Below are 19,443 nucleotides of genomic sequence, written 5' to 3' on the forward strand. Positions count from 1 at the left end.
TTATCTCTGACTCCAGCATTGGCAGTTCTTACTATCTCTATCCTGCATTCATAATGTTTATGAATATTGGCAAGGACAGGAGGCATAACTCCCCTCCTCTTTTTGAAATAGAGCCATGGGATCTTTAGCAGCCTCTAAAGCAAGCAGATAGGGCCTAAGCTGAATGGCTCACTCAGGAGATGGCATTTCTGATAGGGCAGGACTACATTGAAATGTTGACCTTTATTTTTTGTGCTGAAACCCTGGGGTATCTGGTCATGATGCTCTGGACATTGTGTCAGGTAGGCTTAATGGACCAAAAACAGAAGTTGCTGGAAAAGCTCAGCAGGTCTGGCGGCATCTGTGAAGGAGAAAATCAGAGTTAATGTTTCCGGTCCAGTGACCTTTACCACCAGACCTGAAACGTTAACTCCGATTTTCTCTTCACAGATGCTGCCAGACCTGCTGAGTTTTTCCAGCAACTTCTGTTTTTGTTCCTGATTTACAGCATCCGCAGTTCTTTTGGTTTTTATTTCGGCTTAATGGACCATTTGATCTTAACCTGCCTGTCAATTTCACGTGTAAATTTTTGTGACATAAATGGGCGTATTCCAGTGCTCCCTTGGCTGGCTTCTTACCTTACACTGTGAAAACGTTTGAGCTCATGCTAAACTCTGCAACCCATTTTCTAACTTAAAGTCTAGTTCACCCATTTGTCCCTCTGTATTTGTTGATCTGCATTGGTTTTGGCTCTGGCAAAGTTGTTTTTTTTAAGGTTCTAATGTTTGTTTACAAATTCCTTCATGATCGTTCAGCCCACTCTGCCTCTGTAACCTCCTCCAGCCTTACAACCATCCCAACGCTACGATCCTCCACATCCCTGAAATTAATTGCTGTACATCGGCAGTTGTGCCTTCAGTCAGTTAGGCAGTAAGCATTGGAATTCCTTCCCTAATCATCTGCACTTCTCTACCCCAAACCTTTTTTTTCAAGATGCTCCTTTAAACTTTATCAGTTTGACAGATTACGATTATCTGTCCCAATGTTTGGCTGCGGCTGTGTTAAATTTTGATTGGTAACACACCCTGTGAGCCACTTACTTGATAAGTACAATAATAAATGTAAATTACAGTTGGAAACTGTCTGGTTGTCATCCTTGTAACTGTCTGTTCCAACAGATTTGAGGTTGATTTCACTGCCACCTCGGTTGTGGTGTTATGTGTCTGTCAGCAAAGATTCCTGTGTGCGCTATTGTGGTGAAATTGGAAATGCAAACTCTCTTTGGTAATACAGTTTTCCTTTTTTTCTCCCCGCTCCATTCCTTTCTTTTCTCCCCCCTCATGCCAACCTCCCCAAACAAAATAAATCGGACCAAGGAACATTTTTGGGGATGTAGTGGGGCACCTTTTTCTTTACTCCTCATACTTTTTAATCAGTAAGATCTAGCAAATCCTTCCATGTCCACATTAGGAGCAGCAAGCTGCTCAAATCATTCTCCACTCTCATATCCCTGCTTAACACAGCTCTCAAATTATTACATCTTTTATTGAGATACATGTCTTCTGTTACTTTTTTGACATTATATATAGTAATTGTTAAGATGAGGCATCAAGATGTTGAGCTGTGGATCACTTCAACACAGAGTACCGAAATAAAGCACAAGTTTTCACATAACAACATAGTGCACGTTTATCAGAATCAGTACATGCAACTTAATGGCCTATGAAGCACTTTGGGGGACATGTCAGTTTAGATAGTGAGTAAAAATTCTTCTACATTTTTCCATTCAGTATAGTTGGGGGCAAGTATAATTTGAGTTTGCCACACTGTAGAACTCGCTGGGTGTCCCCCAACATTGCCTGAAACATAACTGATAAAGAATGGTTCCATCTGCAGTGCTGTTGTGATAAATGTTCATTTCCCATATCAGATATTCTGGGTCTGAATGAGATTGCCAGGCTAGGGGATTTCTTTCTTTTGACCCATTCCCTACTGGATTTGGATCCAAATTGTTTGCACACATACTTAATGTAGAACCATTAAACCAAGAGGTTTTCTGCCAATAAATCCTCAGAACTTGTTTTCTTAAATACTTTTAAGCCACTTTTTTAAACTTGGAAAAAGCAAAGGGGAAATTTTCTCTGTAAAACTGCACAAACATTTTCAATACAATGACGCAGTCACAAAAAATATTTATTTTGTTTGTTTAAACATTGAATGCTGATGCAAGTTGGAATACTGATTTGGAAGGGTCAATTAACTGGATGATGCAGGAGAGATGAATTATCACAAGCAAATTGTGCTGATTCATTCTTGGAGATGTATCTGAGATTTAGCTCCACTGCAACTTGATTAATAGAATCAACCAGTGCTTGTCTGGTGTCATGGAGACTGTCTGTCTAAGCAGGCAGATTGACAGAAAATGAACAAAGGCGTGCTAGTCCTGTTACTGTAACTGATTAATCGTTAAAGGGGTCTCGATGAAGAGGCTCCAACAAATATCTCTGCAATAATGTGGAAGGCATGACAGAAATGAACTTCTGGAGTTGAGCACTTTGAAGGGAGGTATAGTTGGGCACAGTGGTGCAGGGTGGATGGAATGGTAACGTGTTATAACTGGGAGAGTGTGCTTTGAAACCCTCTAGTCCAACTTAATGGCTTCAAGCCACCGGTAGTCCACTGGTGGATTCTAATCTATAAACCCACTCCTGTTTTTCACTTTTTAGCTAAGGTAGGTCTTCCCAAATTGGAATGCAACCCCAAGGGGAAGGGGTATGGTCACAAAGCAGGATTTTTGAGGTTGAGCGCTCCAATGCAATAATGGTACCCCAGTGAGTGCTGTCATTTTTTTGCTGATGGGTGCAGATTAACTGAGCAATCTGAGATGCCTGCTGCCTGCTCCAAACAATAAGTGAGCTGTTAAAACAAAAGATTTTGTAAGACTAACACTTTTTTTCTTTTACTTCGTTTTCTGCCTCCACCCCACACTACCATCCTGCCAGTCAACATTGCAATTTTTAAGCTTTGGAATGCAGTCAGAGTAGGAAGGAGTTTGAGGAGCACCATACCCTGCCCTTAACAGACAAAAACTGACAAAAATGCACCTGATTATTTTGATTTAGTAATGTTTTTCGAAAGACCACTGATGTGCTGTTATATAATTGATTTTATAATATAAATGATCTTTTTTCTGATCTGATTTCTGTTTTCAATTAATTGACAGCATTGCTTATAACAATGCAGTGCAGGAACAGCCATATGGTTCAACTAGTTCACACTGATGTGAATCTATCACTCACACCTCCTGCTTTTTCTTGTCTTGCACTCCATGTAACGTTCTCTCTCTTTGTGTACTTTATTTAGCTGCTTCTTTAAACGTGTCTGCATCATTTACCTCGACAGCATCCTGTTTTGTGAGTTTCACACTCTTGTTGCTCTGTGTAAAGGTGTTTCTTCTGAATTTCCTATTAATTTGTTTGTGGGATTTCGCTGTGCAGAAATTTCCTGTGATACCACAGTTAATGTACTTCAGCAATATGTATATGGCTATGAATGAACTCCTGGATATCCTGAGGCCTTATATGGTGCTGTATATTCCCTTAAAATGAGGTTGCTGTGTTCAGCCTTAAAGTTACCACCTATTGTTTTTGATTGAGTTACACTCTCATTATTCCTCAATGACCTTATTAACTGGATTTTTTTTTGTTCTAAAAATCTAGACCTTGTAACAAGCCCAGCGTGACCATGGCAACAGTTGTGATGGATCAGATTGGCAGACTCTTCATCAATATCCAGCAGATCCGTCAGATCCCGAGCCTGGTGGAGCAGTCTATCCCTAGCCTGCCATGCGCAGTGAAGGATTGTGAAGTGCCACAGATATTCCGTGAACCGTACATCTACTCTGGCTACAGGCCCGTGAAACAGAGCTGGCGCTACTACTTCTTCACCTTGTTCCAGCGGCACAATGAATCTGTCAATGTTTGGACCCATCTGATTGCTGCGCTGGTCGTCCTCCTCAAATTTCAGAAGCTGTCTGAGACAGTGGAGTTTTTGTCTGATCCCCATGCACTGCCACTATTGATCCTTCTCCTGTCTGCCTTCACCTACTTGACTTTCAGTTCCTTGGCCCATCTCTTGCACTCGACCTCTGAATTTGCCCACTACTCCTTCTTCTTCTTGGACTATGTTGGTGTGGCCATCTATCAGTATGGTAGTGCTTTGGTCCATTACTATTACTCTGTTGAAGAGGAGTGGTACCACATTATCAAGCCTTTCTATCTCCCAATGGCTACCATCTTGGCTTGGATGTCCTGTTTGGGATGCTGCTACTCAAAATCCAATGCCAAGGTACTGTGTCCTTGGACACGCAAACTCTACCAGGTAGTGCCAGCAGGGCTGGCCTACATATTAGACATTAGCCCTATACTGCACCGGATAAACAATTGCTATTCCTCTGGTTGCACCGATGACACCATCTGGTACCATTCAGGCCAGATCATCTTCTTCCTTATTAGTGCTCACTTCTTCTCTTGCCCTCACCCAGAGAAGTGGTTCCCAGGGAAGTGCGACATTTTCCTGCAGGGGCACCAGATTTTCCATGTGTTCATGGTCCTGTGTACCATGGCCCAACTGGAAGCTGTCCATTTGGATTACAAAAATAGACAGCACTTCTATCGGATTTGGCACAGAGACTCCACCTGGACTGTGGTCACCTGTTTTGTAATCCTCATCTCCTCCAGTGTTGCCACAATGCTTTACATGAGGCACCTCATGAAAATCAAACTGAGCCACAAGGACAAATGAAGACTGTCACTTCTCAATTTATAATGTTCAACATCAGTACGTTCAGGACATTTTCATCTTTTCTGGGTGTGGTTTTCAGGGGGAGGAGGGAAGGGTGGCCCCATCTGTTGGTTGCTGGGCAGGGATTTTTGTTCTTGGGTTGAACTTGACCTCAATTTGTTTTGCATTGAGACAGATAGCAACTTTAGAAAATGTCGGTCACATACTCAATGTTGTCATGTTAATGAATATCCTTTGCTGAACATTCAGCTTCAGATTTGAATTTTGTCAGAAGGTGCTGGTTCAAACCACGTGTTCTGTTGTAATTGACATGTTCAAACAAGTGTTGCTCTGTTAAGTTCAGACAATGAGTGCCTTTGGCTTGGGCATTTTTCAATATGACCTGCCTAAATATGCCTGAATATCAAAAGTGATGGGCCTGAATTTTTAATTATTTAACCCAGCAGCCATTCTTTGGTCTGTTTATTTAATTTGTCCAACTTTACTTAAATCCTAAAATAAACACTCAACTCCAGACATTGGATATCTGAAACAAAAACAGTTCTGGAGAAACTCAGCAGGTCTGGCAGCATCTGTAGAGGGAAAGCAGAGTCAACTTTTTGAATCCGGTTATCCACCTTCAAAACTTGTTCTTTCGACAAAGGGTCACTGAACTCTGAAGCATTAATTCTTGTTTTCTGTCTATAGACTCTGCCAGACCTGCTGTGTTTCTCCAGCATTTTAATTTTGTTTACTCAAATTCTGTTGGTTTCCCTGCTTTCTTTTGGTAGTAGTCAATATTTCCAACTGTCCAGAATTATACTCAAACTGCGTTATTTGGTTGATGCTAACTGATGAATTGCTTTGACATGTACCAAAGCCAACGTTTCACATTGGTCAAGAAGGTTGCACATTGTCATGTCATGTCATGTTGACCTGTGAGTGATAATTGCTGTTCACTTCCCAATAGTACCTTTTTTAATGGTAGAAATGAAATACATTTGGCAAAGCAGCCCTGACAGAATCAGTGCATCTTATTTTCTGCTCCTCAACCATTTTGATGTTTCAATTCCATACCAGTGCATCCCATTCAACCCCTGATCAGCTGACTTGGAGATTTTCTCAGTGACGTTGTCCACTACATTGATGTCATTGCAAGCTCAGATGGTGCAATATCAGAGGTACAAAGAATTTCCTAGTGTACATTTTCTACACAATTGACTAGAAAACCTTTCAAAAGTCAGTGTATAGTTTGCCAAATCCTATTTTCTACCATTGTGCCAGATATCGTCTACAAATTGTGTTGTTTGTTTGCAATGCTCTACTGTTGGATGCACCTTTTAGGGAAGGAGAATAAACAAACCTGCATTTGTGTGGTGTCCGTCATGATCCCATGATGCCCCTCTGCATCCAATGAAATACTTTTAATGAACTGTTGTTGCTCTGATCAATTAGCAAACGTGGCATCTAACTTGGATGCAGCACAAACAAATGAGATGATGATAGTCAGGGACGTTGATTGAAACATGGAGTATTGGCCAAGATACTGGAGAAAACACCTTTCTATACTTTGAAATAGTGAAATGGATAGATTATGCCCTCCTGCCACAGTAGGAAAGGTCTCAGTTTGATAATGAAATGATATTTTGATTCCAGCATACCATGACTCCAGAATTGAGAGTGTCAGCATACATTTTGGAGGACGATGTGATCCCATGGCCTCTTCACTTCAGAAAAAGTATTTACTAATCCTTGGATGACCAGAGCAGACTGTGTACAGGTTTTGGATCTAACAGTGTTGCATTAAGAAAATGTCACACATAGCAAACAAATTATGCTGCTTATTGCACAGATAGTGAAAAGCGAGTTAGCTTGTGGTTCAGAAGCTGAGGTTTGATTCCCATTCCAGCTGAAGTAGACTTATGACCTTCCTACTCATCCTCCCACTAAGAGGGGAAAGAAATGGCAAACCATCCTGGATAAAAATAAAACTAAGAAAACATCTCCATCATGAAGTATTATCAGATAATGGGCTATGGACTATGAATGAATGTAGAGACTTCAAGTGGGTGAACGAAACAATCTGTAGCAAATGGACCCCTTCTTGATTAGACATGAGCTGTGCTAAGTATTTGTGAATGTTCCAAGGGAAATTAATCCATTTGTTGCTGTCTTCAGTGAGACAAGTGCTGGCTTAAGATGAGATGCTGCCTCTTGTTTCCTTCTTCCTTAACATATCATTTTGTTGGAGCCTTTCTCTCTTGTTTGAAAATAAAGTGAATTGTGGGCTTTGACTCTTCCTCTAATAGTCACTTTCAGGACTGACAAGGGAACAGATGGAGATTGCATTGATGAAGTAAACATTTTTCAGCTTCCGTACTCATACTCACTCTAAAATAAAAAAAATCATTTGAACCCTTTCCTGGCTGTAAGTATTTTGTCAAGTTCTCTTCCCAGTCTGTGAATCATCCTCTCTGTAAAACACCTATATGTTACTGAAATATGTTTGTGGAAAAGATGAAGTGATTTCCGTAATATTCTGACCTAATAATTACCAGACTAGTGATGGTGGTTCTGAAATGCCTGACATTACATCCATTAAAGGCCAATTGGTGTTAACGACCTAGTTAGATCGCACTGCCACAGTGAATACCTGGTCAGCTATCAGCTAGAATCAGTGTTGCAGATACTGTGCCACCCTTAGGGCTGCCATAGATCAGCAAGACTTGACCTGCATATTTGGATTGAACCGTGTCATGATTCAAAATGCTTTTTTTTTAAAGTAAATCCTACAAGGGCATTCATTGCCTGCTGATTATGATGACCTAGCTTTGCTAAGGGCAGGGTTTACAAGTAATTGTCAAATCTCCAGAAACTTTCTCCAGTGATTGATCTTTAAGAGAGCTGAGGTTGTGAATGGTTGCCATGGAGAGTAGTTGCGAAGTGGTCCTGAGGGGACAGGCCCTGTTCAAAGCCTCTGTCTTCAAGAGAGAGCAGATGCTGTTAGATGGTGTAAAACTTGTACATCCCTTTCTGCAGCGTCTGGTGGTGCTGCTATTGGCTGGTGCCTAAAATGGACTGAGCCAAGATTCTACGTCATTTTGATATCTTGCACCATTTCCCTATGGGTGCACCAGTTCTGATGAACACAGACGAGGGAGAAGTGACATTGGAAGGATAATGAGATAAATATTTATGACAGCAAGGATGGAACTTTGATTGAATATGTTCCGATCGGGTCAGGAGGGCTGAACACATTCCCCTTTCAGCTTCCTGATTTGGTTGTAATAAAGGATTCAATTTCTTTTTAACACACAGCTACACCTTCATCCAATTAAACCAGTTACTGATTTTGCTGTAAGTGGTGAGGAGGCAATTACAAGGTTTTTTTTTGAGAAACGGCAGTCTTATTCAGTGTTAATCCTGGGGGAGAATTAATTAAGACACATCAAGCGTATGGCCCTTTGCAGTCACATGACCCTTTCATAAACAGGTGCACACTTAAAAGGGGTTGGAGTCAAGTAGAAAAGAAAGACTTATAGTTTTCTGGTATCTTTCAAGTGCAAGGTTTTTAAGTTGAGTCAGTGATTGGTTGATTTGCTTCTTGGAATTTCAGCAGAAGCTAAGACTGCATTTACTTTTAAAGTTTCAGCTTTCCCTGCCTGACAAGAATTTATTTATCACCACCCTTTCTTAAAACAAAAATCAATAACCCGGACACCTCTGCCTTCTGATGCAGGAAGTTCCAAAATTGCACAACTCTGTGAAAGAAAAGAATTCTCATCACTGTAATAAGAGGGTGGCCCTTAAGTGTAGGACAGTGTCTCCTAGCTCTGAACTTTCCTCTCAAGAGGAAATGTTCTATCAAAGTCTACCTTATTAAGACATTTCATGATCTTGTACACTTTACACTTTACTCTTCTAAACTCCAGTGAAAACACACAGAACACAGCTCAGTACCAGCCTAGACAGCTTCCTCTGAACAGCCTCCAATGCATTTATATCCTTAAACAAGCAGACCAAAGCTGCATTGAGTATTCAAGCTGTGATCACCTCAAAACCCTGTATACCTGAAGCATAACCTCACTTCAATATCCTATTCCTTTTGGAATAAAGGAAAAGCATTTTATTAGCCTTCCTTTCTGTATCTGCACACATGCAATAGAACATCTAGATCCCTCTCCACCTCAGAACTCTGCAAACATTCTCCATTTAAGAAACACTTTTTTATTCTTCCTGCTGAAATGAACAAATTCATATTCTCCCACGTTCTATCCCACCTGCAAGACATGTACCATTCAATCTATTTATATCAGTTTTCAACCTTGTTATGCCTTCTTCACTATTCATACTTTGTTTTACTTTGTTTTTATTCTTTTGCCCAATTATACATACTCTGTTACAGGCAGGCAGGTGATTTTCTTCTTGAAATGTTTTGAGATCTGCATTCTTAGTTTCAACTCCCTTGCTCTGTCAGAGAAGTCCCTTGAAGTTACAGCTGGATGCATATTCTCTGCACAAGTTTTTGTTTTCAGGGTTTTATAATTGTGGATGAGGTTCCATCTCCAACATGTGAAAATTCTCATTGTGCTGCAAGTCAAAACAGGAGATAAAGACCTTTTCATGCCTCCAAAGGGCAGCCCGGCTTTGTGCAAAAATGTTAATTTCATTTCAGACTGTCTCTTATTTAATCAAGGAGTAAATTACTGCAGATGCTAGATTCTACCCTTGCATAAATGCTGCCCCCTCCACACTTCATTTCAGCTCTGATATCTCATTTCACCTGTCCCAATATCTTTATGTGACATGTCAAAGGTTATCACAATGCTTATGTGACTGTGACATTTTTATAATGTCAAAGGCGCTACGTAAATGCAAGTCAGTATTTAGCAGAATTATTTCAGGTATCCAGGACTTCAATTCTGTGGAATGACTGCTGAATCAACATTAGACCAGAGAGAAATAAGGATAGATTTAATGGAGGCATTCAAAATTATTGTAATGCGACCTTCAGCAGCAGATGGTGACAGTGGGGGAGGGCAGCTTTGGTGGAAGAAAGGCTGATGGGAAGGGGAGAAGATAGTCGAAGAATTCCTAAGTCCATTGTGTTAGCCAGAGGCTGCAGAGAGGTAGAGAGAGAGAGAAAGGTACAAGTTGCTGACATCGCTGCCTGGGAGACATTAGCCAGAGGCTGCAGAAAGATAAAGAGAGAGAACAGGGTAAGAGGGGGGATACCAGCTGCCAACATCATCAACAGGAAGTACTGAATGCAAAGGTGCTGATATGAAGAGAGAAGCAGCTTGTGAACTAAAAATGACCTGCACCCAAGTGCTATTTTGAGCCAATTTAAACCGGATTGAATTAACAATGTTGTGCAGGAAGTAAGAAAGATGAGGTAATGCAAAAGCCTTATTTGGATGAGAAATAATGAGATAATGCTACCTAAGTCTCTGGGCCAGGGCCAATAAGGTAAAGGCATGCAATAAGTGAATTAGCCTGTCCCAACAGGAAGAAAACAGCCCGACTTGAGTTGGATAAAAGAAAGAATAAAAAGAAGAGTCTAGGCCTGAAACGTCAGCCTTCCTGCTCCTATGATGCTGCTTGGCTGCTGTGTTCATCCAGCTCTATACGTTGTTATCCTACTATCTCTGATAAAAAGAAGACCGTTGGGGCATGCAGCCAGTGAAAACTCCAAAGACCAACCGTTGCAGAAGTAGACTCTACGTAAGGGATGTGGTGACAACATTGAGTGCAGCGCCCGGCCAGCGTCAGCCCTTGTCAGCAGAAGCAGCAGCTATCCTGATCGGGTATTAGCTTTTATATTCTGTGACTACTTGGAGAAATCTAATGGGTGGATAAGTAAGTCTTAGTTCAGTTTGTGGGGAAATATATAAGGTCTAGTTTGTGATAAAACATATAGGCAACACGTGTCTTGTTTAATACATTAATAAAGTAATTTGATGAGGTTACAAGAATTGATTCTTCTTCTCTCTGTATAAGTCGATAACCGGAGCTGGTGTTCTCCAGGCTCCCGCCAACCCAATGTGTGGGTACTGTAAATAGTTCCTGGTTTAACTCTTAATTTCCCTTAACATTTATAATGACCCAATACCAATGGAACAAGGAATCTCTGCTTCATGATCTTTGGTTTTTCTATGTGTTTAAATTTCCTGTTACATTTCTGACATAGTAAAATTCCATTGCACAGGCATGAAATCTTGGTGGAATGGGTTGAAAGGTGCCTGGCCAAGAAGGAGTGGATGGTGGAAGAGTTGAAACTGGTAATGACCATGTGGGAGGTCAAAGCTGCTCCAGGATCATTGGAGCCACAGGTATTGGCGGCAGGAATTTGAACTGGTGAATTGAAAAACCAGGGCTGTAGAGAGGGTTTTATACTAAATAGAGGGGGGCAGTTTGGGAAAGGGGAACAAATAAGGCTTTGGTGGCATTACAGTGAAGCTATTCAAATAATGATACACAGTATGGAATAGGAATGGTCAGATTGTATATAGATGTTTAAATATGGTCTGTAGGGGAAAAATGATAAAAAGACAAAATTAATGATTCTTTAATGCATATAGTATTCAGAACAAAATAAGTTAATTACTGGTATAAATAGAGGTTACAAGGTATGATCTTAGCTGTGAAAGTGAGACATTGTTATAAGGAGATCAAAGTTGGGAACTAAATATTCAGGACTTTTTGGAATAACAGGCAGCATGGTGGAGTAGCTTTGTTAGTATAAGGTGGAATAAGTACAATAGCAAGAAATGATCTTCGATTGGATAATGAGGAGTCCATGTGAGTAGAGGTAAGAAATAGCAGAAGTAAGAAGACTGCTGGGTGTTGTCTTTAATCCCCCTAACAGTAGCTAGTTTGTAGAAAGAGAATATTTCAGGAGATTAAAAAAGAAGCAGTATATTAACAATGCCTTTAATCTTCGTATAGATTGGAGATTTCAGTTTCCAAGAATAATATGTTGTGAATCCAACAAGGGATCAGACAATTTTAGATGTGGTAATGTGTAATGAGGTTTGTTTAATAATGATCTCAGAATAAAAGATCTCCTAGGGAACTGTGAAAATAACATAATAGAATTTAACAATAAGTTTAAGAGTGAGAAACTGGGGTGGAAACAACTGTGCTATATAAGTTAATTACATAGGGATGAGGGCAAAATTGGCTGGAGTGTACTGGGAAAAAGGTTTAGCAGAAAAAATGATTGATGACCAATGGGAGGCAATTAAGAAGCTAGTTCATGACTCACAACAAATGTATATTAGATTGAGGAAGAATGGTTCAGGAAGGGGATAAAAATAAGCTTGATTAGCCATGAAACTGAAGTTCAGTATCATATTAAAACAAAAAAAAAATACAATGTGGCCAAGATTTTCAGACTGGAGGACTGTGGTCAGCAGTGTGCCACAAGGATCAGTGCTGGGTGGATTGCATTTTGTCATTTACAAAAATGATTTGGATGTGAACACAGGAGGAATGGTTAGTAATTTTGCAGATGACACCAAAATTGGAGGTGTAGTGGACAGTAAAGAAGGTTACCTCGGAGTACAATGGGATCTTAAGCAGATGGGCTGAGGAGTGGCAGGTGGAGTTTAATTTAGATAAGTGTGAGGAGCTGCATTTTGGAAAGGCAAATCAGGGCAGGACTTACTTAATGGTAAGGTCCTGGGGAGTGTTGCTGAACAAAGAGATCTTGCAATACAGGTTCATATTTCCTTGAAAGGTAGGTAGGATAGTGAAGAAAGCGTTTGGAATGCTTGCCTTTATTGATCAGTGCAGCAAGTATAGGAGTTGGGAAGTCACGTTGCAGCTGTAAAGGACATTGATTAGACCACAGTTGGAATACTGTGTGCAATTTGGGTCACCCTGCTATAGGAAGCATGTTGTGAAACTTGAAAGCGTTCAGAAAAGATTTACAAGAATGTTGCCAGAGTTGGAGTGTTTGAGCTATAGGGAGAAGCTGAAAAGACTGGGGCTTTTTTACTTAGAGCATTGGAGGCTGAGGGGGTGACCTTTATAGAGGTTTATAAAATCATGAGGGGCATGGATAGGGTAAGTAGACAAGGTCTTTCCCCCAGGGTTAGAGTGTCCAAAACTTGAGAGCATAGGTTTAAGGTGAGAGGGGCAAGATTTAAAAGGGACTTAAGGCACAACTTTTTCACACTGAGGTTGATGCATGAATGGAATGAGCTACCAAAGGCAGTGGTGGAGGCTGGTACAATTAAAATATTTAAAAGGTATCTAGATGGGTATATGAGTAGGAAGAGTTTAAAGGGATGTGGGCCAAATTCTGGCAAATGGGACTAGATTAATTTAGGGTATCTGGTCAGCATGGACAAGTTGGACTGAAGGGTCTGTTTTGTGCTGTATGTCTCTATGACTCTGTTAGTGCAACGTTCTCTGGTTTCCTCAGCAAATTGTAGAACGTGTGAGGGAGTTTGACCCCAGCATGTGAAGACTCCATTTGCACCCTTAAGCAGAACCATGTTTCATCACATGTTCATGGCTACCCAGATTTACTGCTTCCTTTCGTACTGAAAATTGATGACAGTTTCTCGGCCTAGGAGCAGTACAAGGGCAGAAAATAATGTTTATTGTTTATGCTGGTCAGAGTCTCAAGCTGAACAAGAGGGAAATGGCGAATTTCTTCAGTATGAAACACAAATTGCTAGCTTTGAGGTGAGCTATTTCCAAGAGGTTCGGAGGCATTCTGATCTGGGCAGCATTTGAAATGTTTACCAACAATAACCCATTTAGCTACTTTCAAATGTCCACCAAACTGGGACCAACAGAGACACAACAGTCCATTGAACCCACACAGTTGCAATTTCAGATCTGGTACAGGTCAGGCAACAGTAATAAAAATTCTGGTATCTTTAATCAGAAGACTGACCAGGGAGGGGACAAACCCCTACCTGGATTCAGGGGACTGTGGTTGATGCCTTGCCCTTGCTAATGCCTTGAGTCAAAGGCAGCAGTCTGACCCTGATTTCCCATGATATTCAGAATAAGATTCAGCAGAATATCACCGATGCACCTTGAACTGAGATCCAAACCAGACAGGCAGAGCCAGGTGTGGTGTCACCTTTCCTATCTATCTTGAAAGAGAACCTCAGTCAGCTTCAACTGATTTACATGTGCATCAGCAAACTGCAACTTTACTGGAAAGTCCAACATCCACCAATGTAGTGCCAGTTGATGAAGGAGTCCAAACAGTAACTGTTGAGGTCCTGGAAGACGATAGAATCCATTACTGGCTGGTGCATGATAAGGAGAGAGACAGAAAAGCAACTCATCCTTCCTGACAGGCTCAAGTGTCAAATGTTGGTAGCATTTCAGAGTCAGAGTCAGAGTCAGAGTCATACAGCATGGAAACAGACCCTTTGGTCCAACACGTCCATGCCAACCAAATTTCCCAAACGAAACTAGTCCCATTTATCTGCATTTGGCCCATATTCCTCTTAATCTTTCCAATTCATGTACCTATCCAAATGTCTTTTGAATGTTGTAACTGCACCTGCATCTACCACTTCCTCTGGCAGTTCATTCCCCATCAACCACCCACTGGGTGAAAAAACTGCCCTTAAGATCCCTTTTAAATGTTTCTCCTCTCATCTTAAAATTATGCCGTCTGGTTTTGAGCTCCCTAAACATGGGTAAACAACCTTTGCTATCCAATTTATCTATATACCTCATGATTTTATAAAGCTGCTAGCCTGGTTTCCTCCACATTCCAACTTTTCCTTCTAATTTTCAAACTTTCATTTTGATCTTTGAAATATTTGAGCCCAGGCTGATTTGGAGATCAATAAATGAGATGCCCTCGTGCAACCAAAATTGAGGACAATGAGCAGGTTATTCATTTGCAAGTTTTGCTTAATAATATTGATAAGGATCGAGAGAGTAGACCAATGGAGAGGGAACTGAGTGGATATGTTCTAAGTATATAACTGGGCAATTTTCCACATTGTCGGAAAGATGTTTTTGTTGTAGCTTACTGGAACAGTTTGGTTAGGGGTGAGGCAAATTCTGGAGCACAAATCTTCTGTACTTTTGCCGAAGATTGTCGGGACCCATAGCCTTTGCAGTATCCAGTGCCTCCAATTGTTCTTGATATCAAATGGAGAGAAGTAAGTTGGCTAAAGAGTGGCATCTGTGATGCTGGGAACCACTGGAAGAAGCTGAGATGGATCATCCACTTGGCATTTCTAGCAGATGATTGATGCAAGTGCTTCAGGCTTATGTTTTGCACTGAAGTGTTGGACTCTTCCATCATTGAGGATGGGGGATATTAATGGAGCATACTCCTTCAGTAACTTGGTTAGTTGTCCGTCACCATTCACAACTGATGTGACAGGGCTGAAGAGCTTAGATCTGAATCGTTGGCTGTGGGATTGCTTAGCCCTATCTACCACATACTGCTTATGTTGTTTGGTGTGCAAATTTGGTAGCTTCACCAAGGTGACACTTAAGATTTCTGTACTGCTCTTGGGACGCTCTCCTGCACTCTCCATTGAACCAGGGTTGATACCCTGACATGACCGTAATGGTAAAGTGGAAGATATGCCTGGCCGTGAGGTTACAAGGTGTGTTGGAATATAATTCTGGGTTGATGATGGCCCACAGTGCCTCACGGATGCCCAGTTTTGAGTTTCTAGATCTGTTCAATGTCTATCCCATTTGGTGATAATGCCACACACAACGATGGAGGGTATTCTCAATGTGAAGGCAGGATTTCATCTCCACAAGGACTGCAGTGATCACTGTTTCCAAAACGGTCATGGGCAAATGCATCTGCAGAAGGTGGATTGGCAATGCCGAGGTCAAATATCTTTTTCCCTCACCATCTACCGCAGACCCAGTATAGCAGCTATGTCCTTTAGGATCTAACAAGATTGGTCAGTAGGGGTCCAGCCAAGCCATTCTTGGAGGTGGACTCCGAAATCGCAACCACCCAGGGTACATTCTACATGGTTGCCACCCTCAGTGCTTCCTCCAAGTGATTTTCAATGTAGAGGAGTACTTATTCATCACCATAAGTGGTAATTAGCAAGAGATTTCCTTGTCCATGTATGACCTGTGCCATGAGACTACTGGAGAGTCAATGTTGAGGACTCCTAGATCAACTCCCTCCCAATTGTTTACCACTGTGCTGCCCATTCTGCTGGGTCTGTCCTAGTAGGAAAAAAAGTCTTGCATTCTATAGAACATTATATTATAGAGTCAGAAAATCGTAGAGATGTACTGCATGGAAACAGACTTTTTGGTCCAACTCATCCATGCCGACCAGATATTCTACATTAATCTAATCCCATTTGCCAGCATTTGGCCCATATCACTCTAAACTCTTTATCTAAGCTCTATTAAAATGTATTTATTCTATCATCTCAATTAGGGTGGCACGGTAACTCCGTGGTCCGCACTGCTGCCTCACAGCGCCAGGAACCCAGGCCCAATCCAACCCCCAGTTGACTACCTGCATGGAGCCCGCACCCTCCTCCCGCATCCGCGCAGGTCCCCTCCGAGCGCTCCGGCCTCCTCCCACAGCCCAAAGAGGTGCAGGCCGGGCAGACCGGCCATGCCAAACCGCGCACAGTGTCCAGGGTTGCGCAGGCCAGGTGTGCTACAGGGGAATGGGCCTGAGTGGGACGCTCTGCAGGTCGGTGTGGACTTGCTGGGCTGAAAGGCCCACCCCCACACCGCAGAGACCCTATGATAAAAAATATGCAAGTTTAACACTCTAACAACACTGTGTAAAAATATTTCTGCTGAGTTCCCTGTCCAATTTGTCAGCGACTATATGCATATTTATAGTCTCTAATTTTGCTTTCACACACAAGTGTAGAATCACAGAATCCCTACAGTATGGAAGCAGGCCACCCGGCCCACCAAGCTCACACCAACCCTCCAAAGAGCATCCCACACGGACCAACGCCCGAGCCCGTCCCTGTAACCCTGCAGTTCCCATGGCCAACCCCCCCAACCTGCACATCCCCGAGTCCGGGAGGAAACCGGAGCACCCAGAGGCAACCCACGCAGACGCACGGAAAACGCGCAAACTCCACACAGACAGTCCCCCGAGGGCGAAACCGAACCCAGGTCCCCAGCGCTGCGAGGTAGCAGTGCCAAACACCAAGCCACCGTGCCACTCCAATAAACATTTCAATCAGGTATTTGGTGTAAAGTTCTTCCCTATGGTCCACATTGAAAAACACTTCCATAATCTTAAGCATCTCCATCAGGTCACTCCCAAGCTTTTTTTTTCAATACATTTAGCACTGCAACTGTATGGCACAGGGCGAGGGATCAGTTTCCTGCCTGTCATTTTTCATGTGTTCATACTTAAGTAAAATGTGTTACCATTTTTATCAGAGAATTTAGTTTTTGTTCAGGTCGGAGATAATTATAGGTATAAATATGTCTGTTGGATTCAATTTTAGTAGCTGTTGCAGAGATTCCACAGATTTTTACAGATTGTTTGGTAATGAACACTGCTGATTAATGAATACAGTCTGACTTAAAACAGTGAGATGTCATCTAAGTCTGCAGCATGCTCACAATATTCTGGACACATTCCAATAGCTTTCTAGAGGCCCTAAGCAAAGCCAGAGGATACTGCTGTACTAGATTGTACTACACAGCATGAATCAATAGAAACCTGTTCATGAGCTTACACAGTTCAAAGGAGTTTGTTAATAGTCATTACTAACAATATTTTGTAATAAACTAATACTGCTAATATACTAAAAGCTGTAGCAATGAATTTAGTGCTGATCCCTATTTGATCCTGTCAATTACCTTTTGACCTGTTAGTTTAATAGAATGAAACTGGACAGAAGGAGACAATTTGGCTCATTGCCCTGAGACATCAATCCTCCCTGACATTTCCCCCAAAGCAAAGTGATTATTTTTCAAGTTGTAATCCAATTTTCTTTTTATATTTATTACTGAATTGATTTCCACCACCTTTCAGGTAGTGCATTCCACATCGTATCAGATTGAAAGTCCATATATACAGCATTAACTGTACTGCTCTTATCCACACTCTCCATTACTTCATTAAACAACCTGACCAAGTCAATCAAACAATTTGCCTTGAACAATTTGTGAAAGCTTTCATTTATTATCTGATATTTATCCAAGTGCCAAATTATTTTGCCCCAGAGGAATTTCTCTACACAATCCCTCCAAAAAAGATTAGACTGATTGGTCCTGTATTACCAAGTTGTTCGCCCTTCTGTGTTTTCGAACAAAGGCATAAATTTTGCAATGCTCCAGCTCTCAGACACCACTTTCATTTTCAGGGGGCTTGGAATAATTAGACCAGAGCTTCTGTAATTTCTTTTCTGGCTTCCATCAGCAACCTAAAATATATTCCATCTAGTCCAGATGGTTTTTCTTCTTTGAATTCTGTCAAATTTTTAAGTACCTCCACTTTATTCTGTTCGATATGTCTATTATAAAGTTACATATCAGCACATATTCTGTCTCTACTTGGAGTAGTCCATATCAATAGGGAGCAGGACACAGAGAAGACAAAATAAACACAGAATTGTGGATGCTGGAAATCTGAAACAAAAACGGAGAGTGCTGGGGAGCACAGCAGGTCTGGCAGCATCTGTAGAGAGAAAAACAGAGTTCATATTTCAGGTCCAGTGTCCTTTCATGAATGTTTACTCTGTTTTCTCTTTATAGATGCTGCCAGACCTGCCGTGTTTCTTCAGCACTGTCCGTTTTGTTCTAGAGTCTGGAGTCATTGAGCTGCTGTCCTCAGAACAGAAGAATACAAACATGTGTTTACCAATGGGCAGACGATTTTGACAGGAGCAAAAGTTTCTATTTTCTATTTTTTTTTCTTTTTTTTTGTCCACACAATGTTTCATATTGGCAACATGGAAAGTCTATTCACCTTCCTATTGAAGTTTCCTCCACTCTGAAACTTCACCCTGATCTGTCTTGCTGTGAAGCCCAAGTGTGTACTTCCATTTATTGCAGGTCTCTGCAACACACCTTATTGAGTCTACCAGCATGCTCTTTGTTTGGTTATGTTATATTGTAGACTCTGGATGTAGACTTTGGAACCAGACTTTTGCAAAGGCAAGCCCAGTGTCCTTTTACACCGCATTCCAAATAAGAGTCTTTGGACTCAAAATGCTAACTCTGTTTTTCTCTGTCCACAGACCTGCCAGATCTGCTGAGTTTCTTAAGCATGTTCTATTTTTATTTCAGATTTCCAGCATCTGCAGTATTTTGCTTTTAATTGAAGGTCCATACATGCATAATTGTGACATTCCAGGAGGAAGATGTCAGAGCACCCTCTGATTAGTATTTGCTGACTGGAATCCTTCCAGAAATTGTGGTCAATTTGCATGAATCGATTGGCAGTGGCCTTGTTTAAGTCCAGCAAAATTTATTGGAAAATTTAAACGAGCAAATAAAGCCTTAAAACATATTCATGATCTCTCTTCACATCTTGTGGACAAGACAGCTTTTATACTCCAATTACATCATTATACAGTTTCATAACCATTTGCATTCTAAATACCTGTAATACCTGGCCAAGCAAGACACAAAGTGATGGAAAAGACTACTATCTGACCAGGGTGTGATGTTACTAGCCCAGGATGGCTGCCCATGGTGATTAGTACTGGCCCAGGATGGCTG

At 41.4% G+C, this 19,443-nt stretch overlaps 2 protein-coding genes across 3 annotated transcripts in view; both read left to right on the top strand.

Moving 5' to 3' along the window:
• paqr7b (progestin and adipoQ receptor family member VII, b) overlaps positions 1-7,176 on the top strand; it is a 20,634-nt gene extending 13,458 nt beyond the window's left edge. Inside the window, exons 1-2 of one of the 2 annotated variants that reach the window (XM_048613249.1) lie at positions 1,170-1,263; positions 3,699-7,176. In XM_048613249.1, the coding sequence (XP_048469206.1) occupies positions 3,724-4,782 (1,059 nt within the window). In that variant the 5' untranslated portion in view covers positions 1,170-1,263; positions 3,699-3,723 and the 3' untranslated portion in view covers positions 4,783-7,176. Of the gene's footprint in view, positions 1-1,169; positions 1,264-3,698 lie in introns of those variants that run through there. The other variant, XM_048613248.1, reaches the window with a different exon arrangement.
• A 1,984-nt stretch (positions 7,177-9,160) lies between these two features.
• Positions 9,161-19,443, top strand: part of LOC125486307 — a 58,721-nt gene continuing 48,438 nt past the window's right edge. The window contains exon 1 of the mRNA XM_048613309.1: positions 9,161-10,620. The gene's annotated coding sequence lies outside the window, so the exon portion shown is untranslated. The remainder of the gene's footprint in view (positions 10,621-19,443) is intronic.

This window comes from Rhincodon typus, chromosome 27 (assembly GCF_021869965.1).
Source record: "Rhincodon typus isolate 14 chromosome 27, sRhiTyp1.1, whole genome shotgun sequence".
Taxonomy (NCBI): domain Eukaryota; kingdom Metazoa; phylum Chordata; class Chondrichthyes; order Orectolobiformes; family Rhincodontidae; genus Rhincodon; species Rhincodon typus.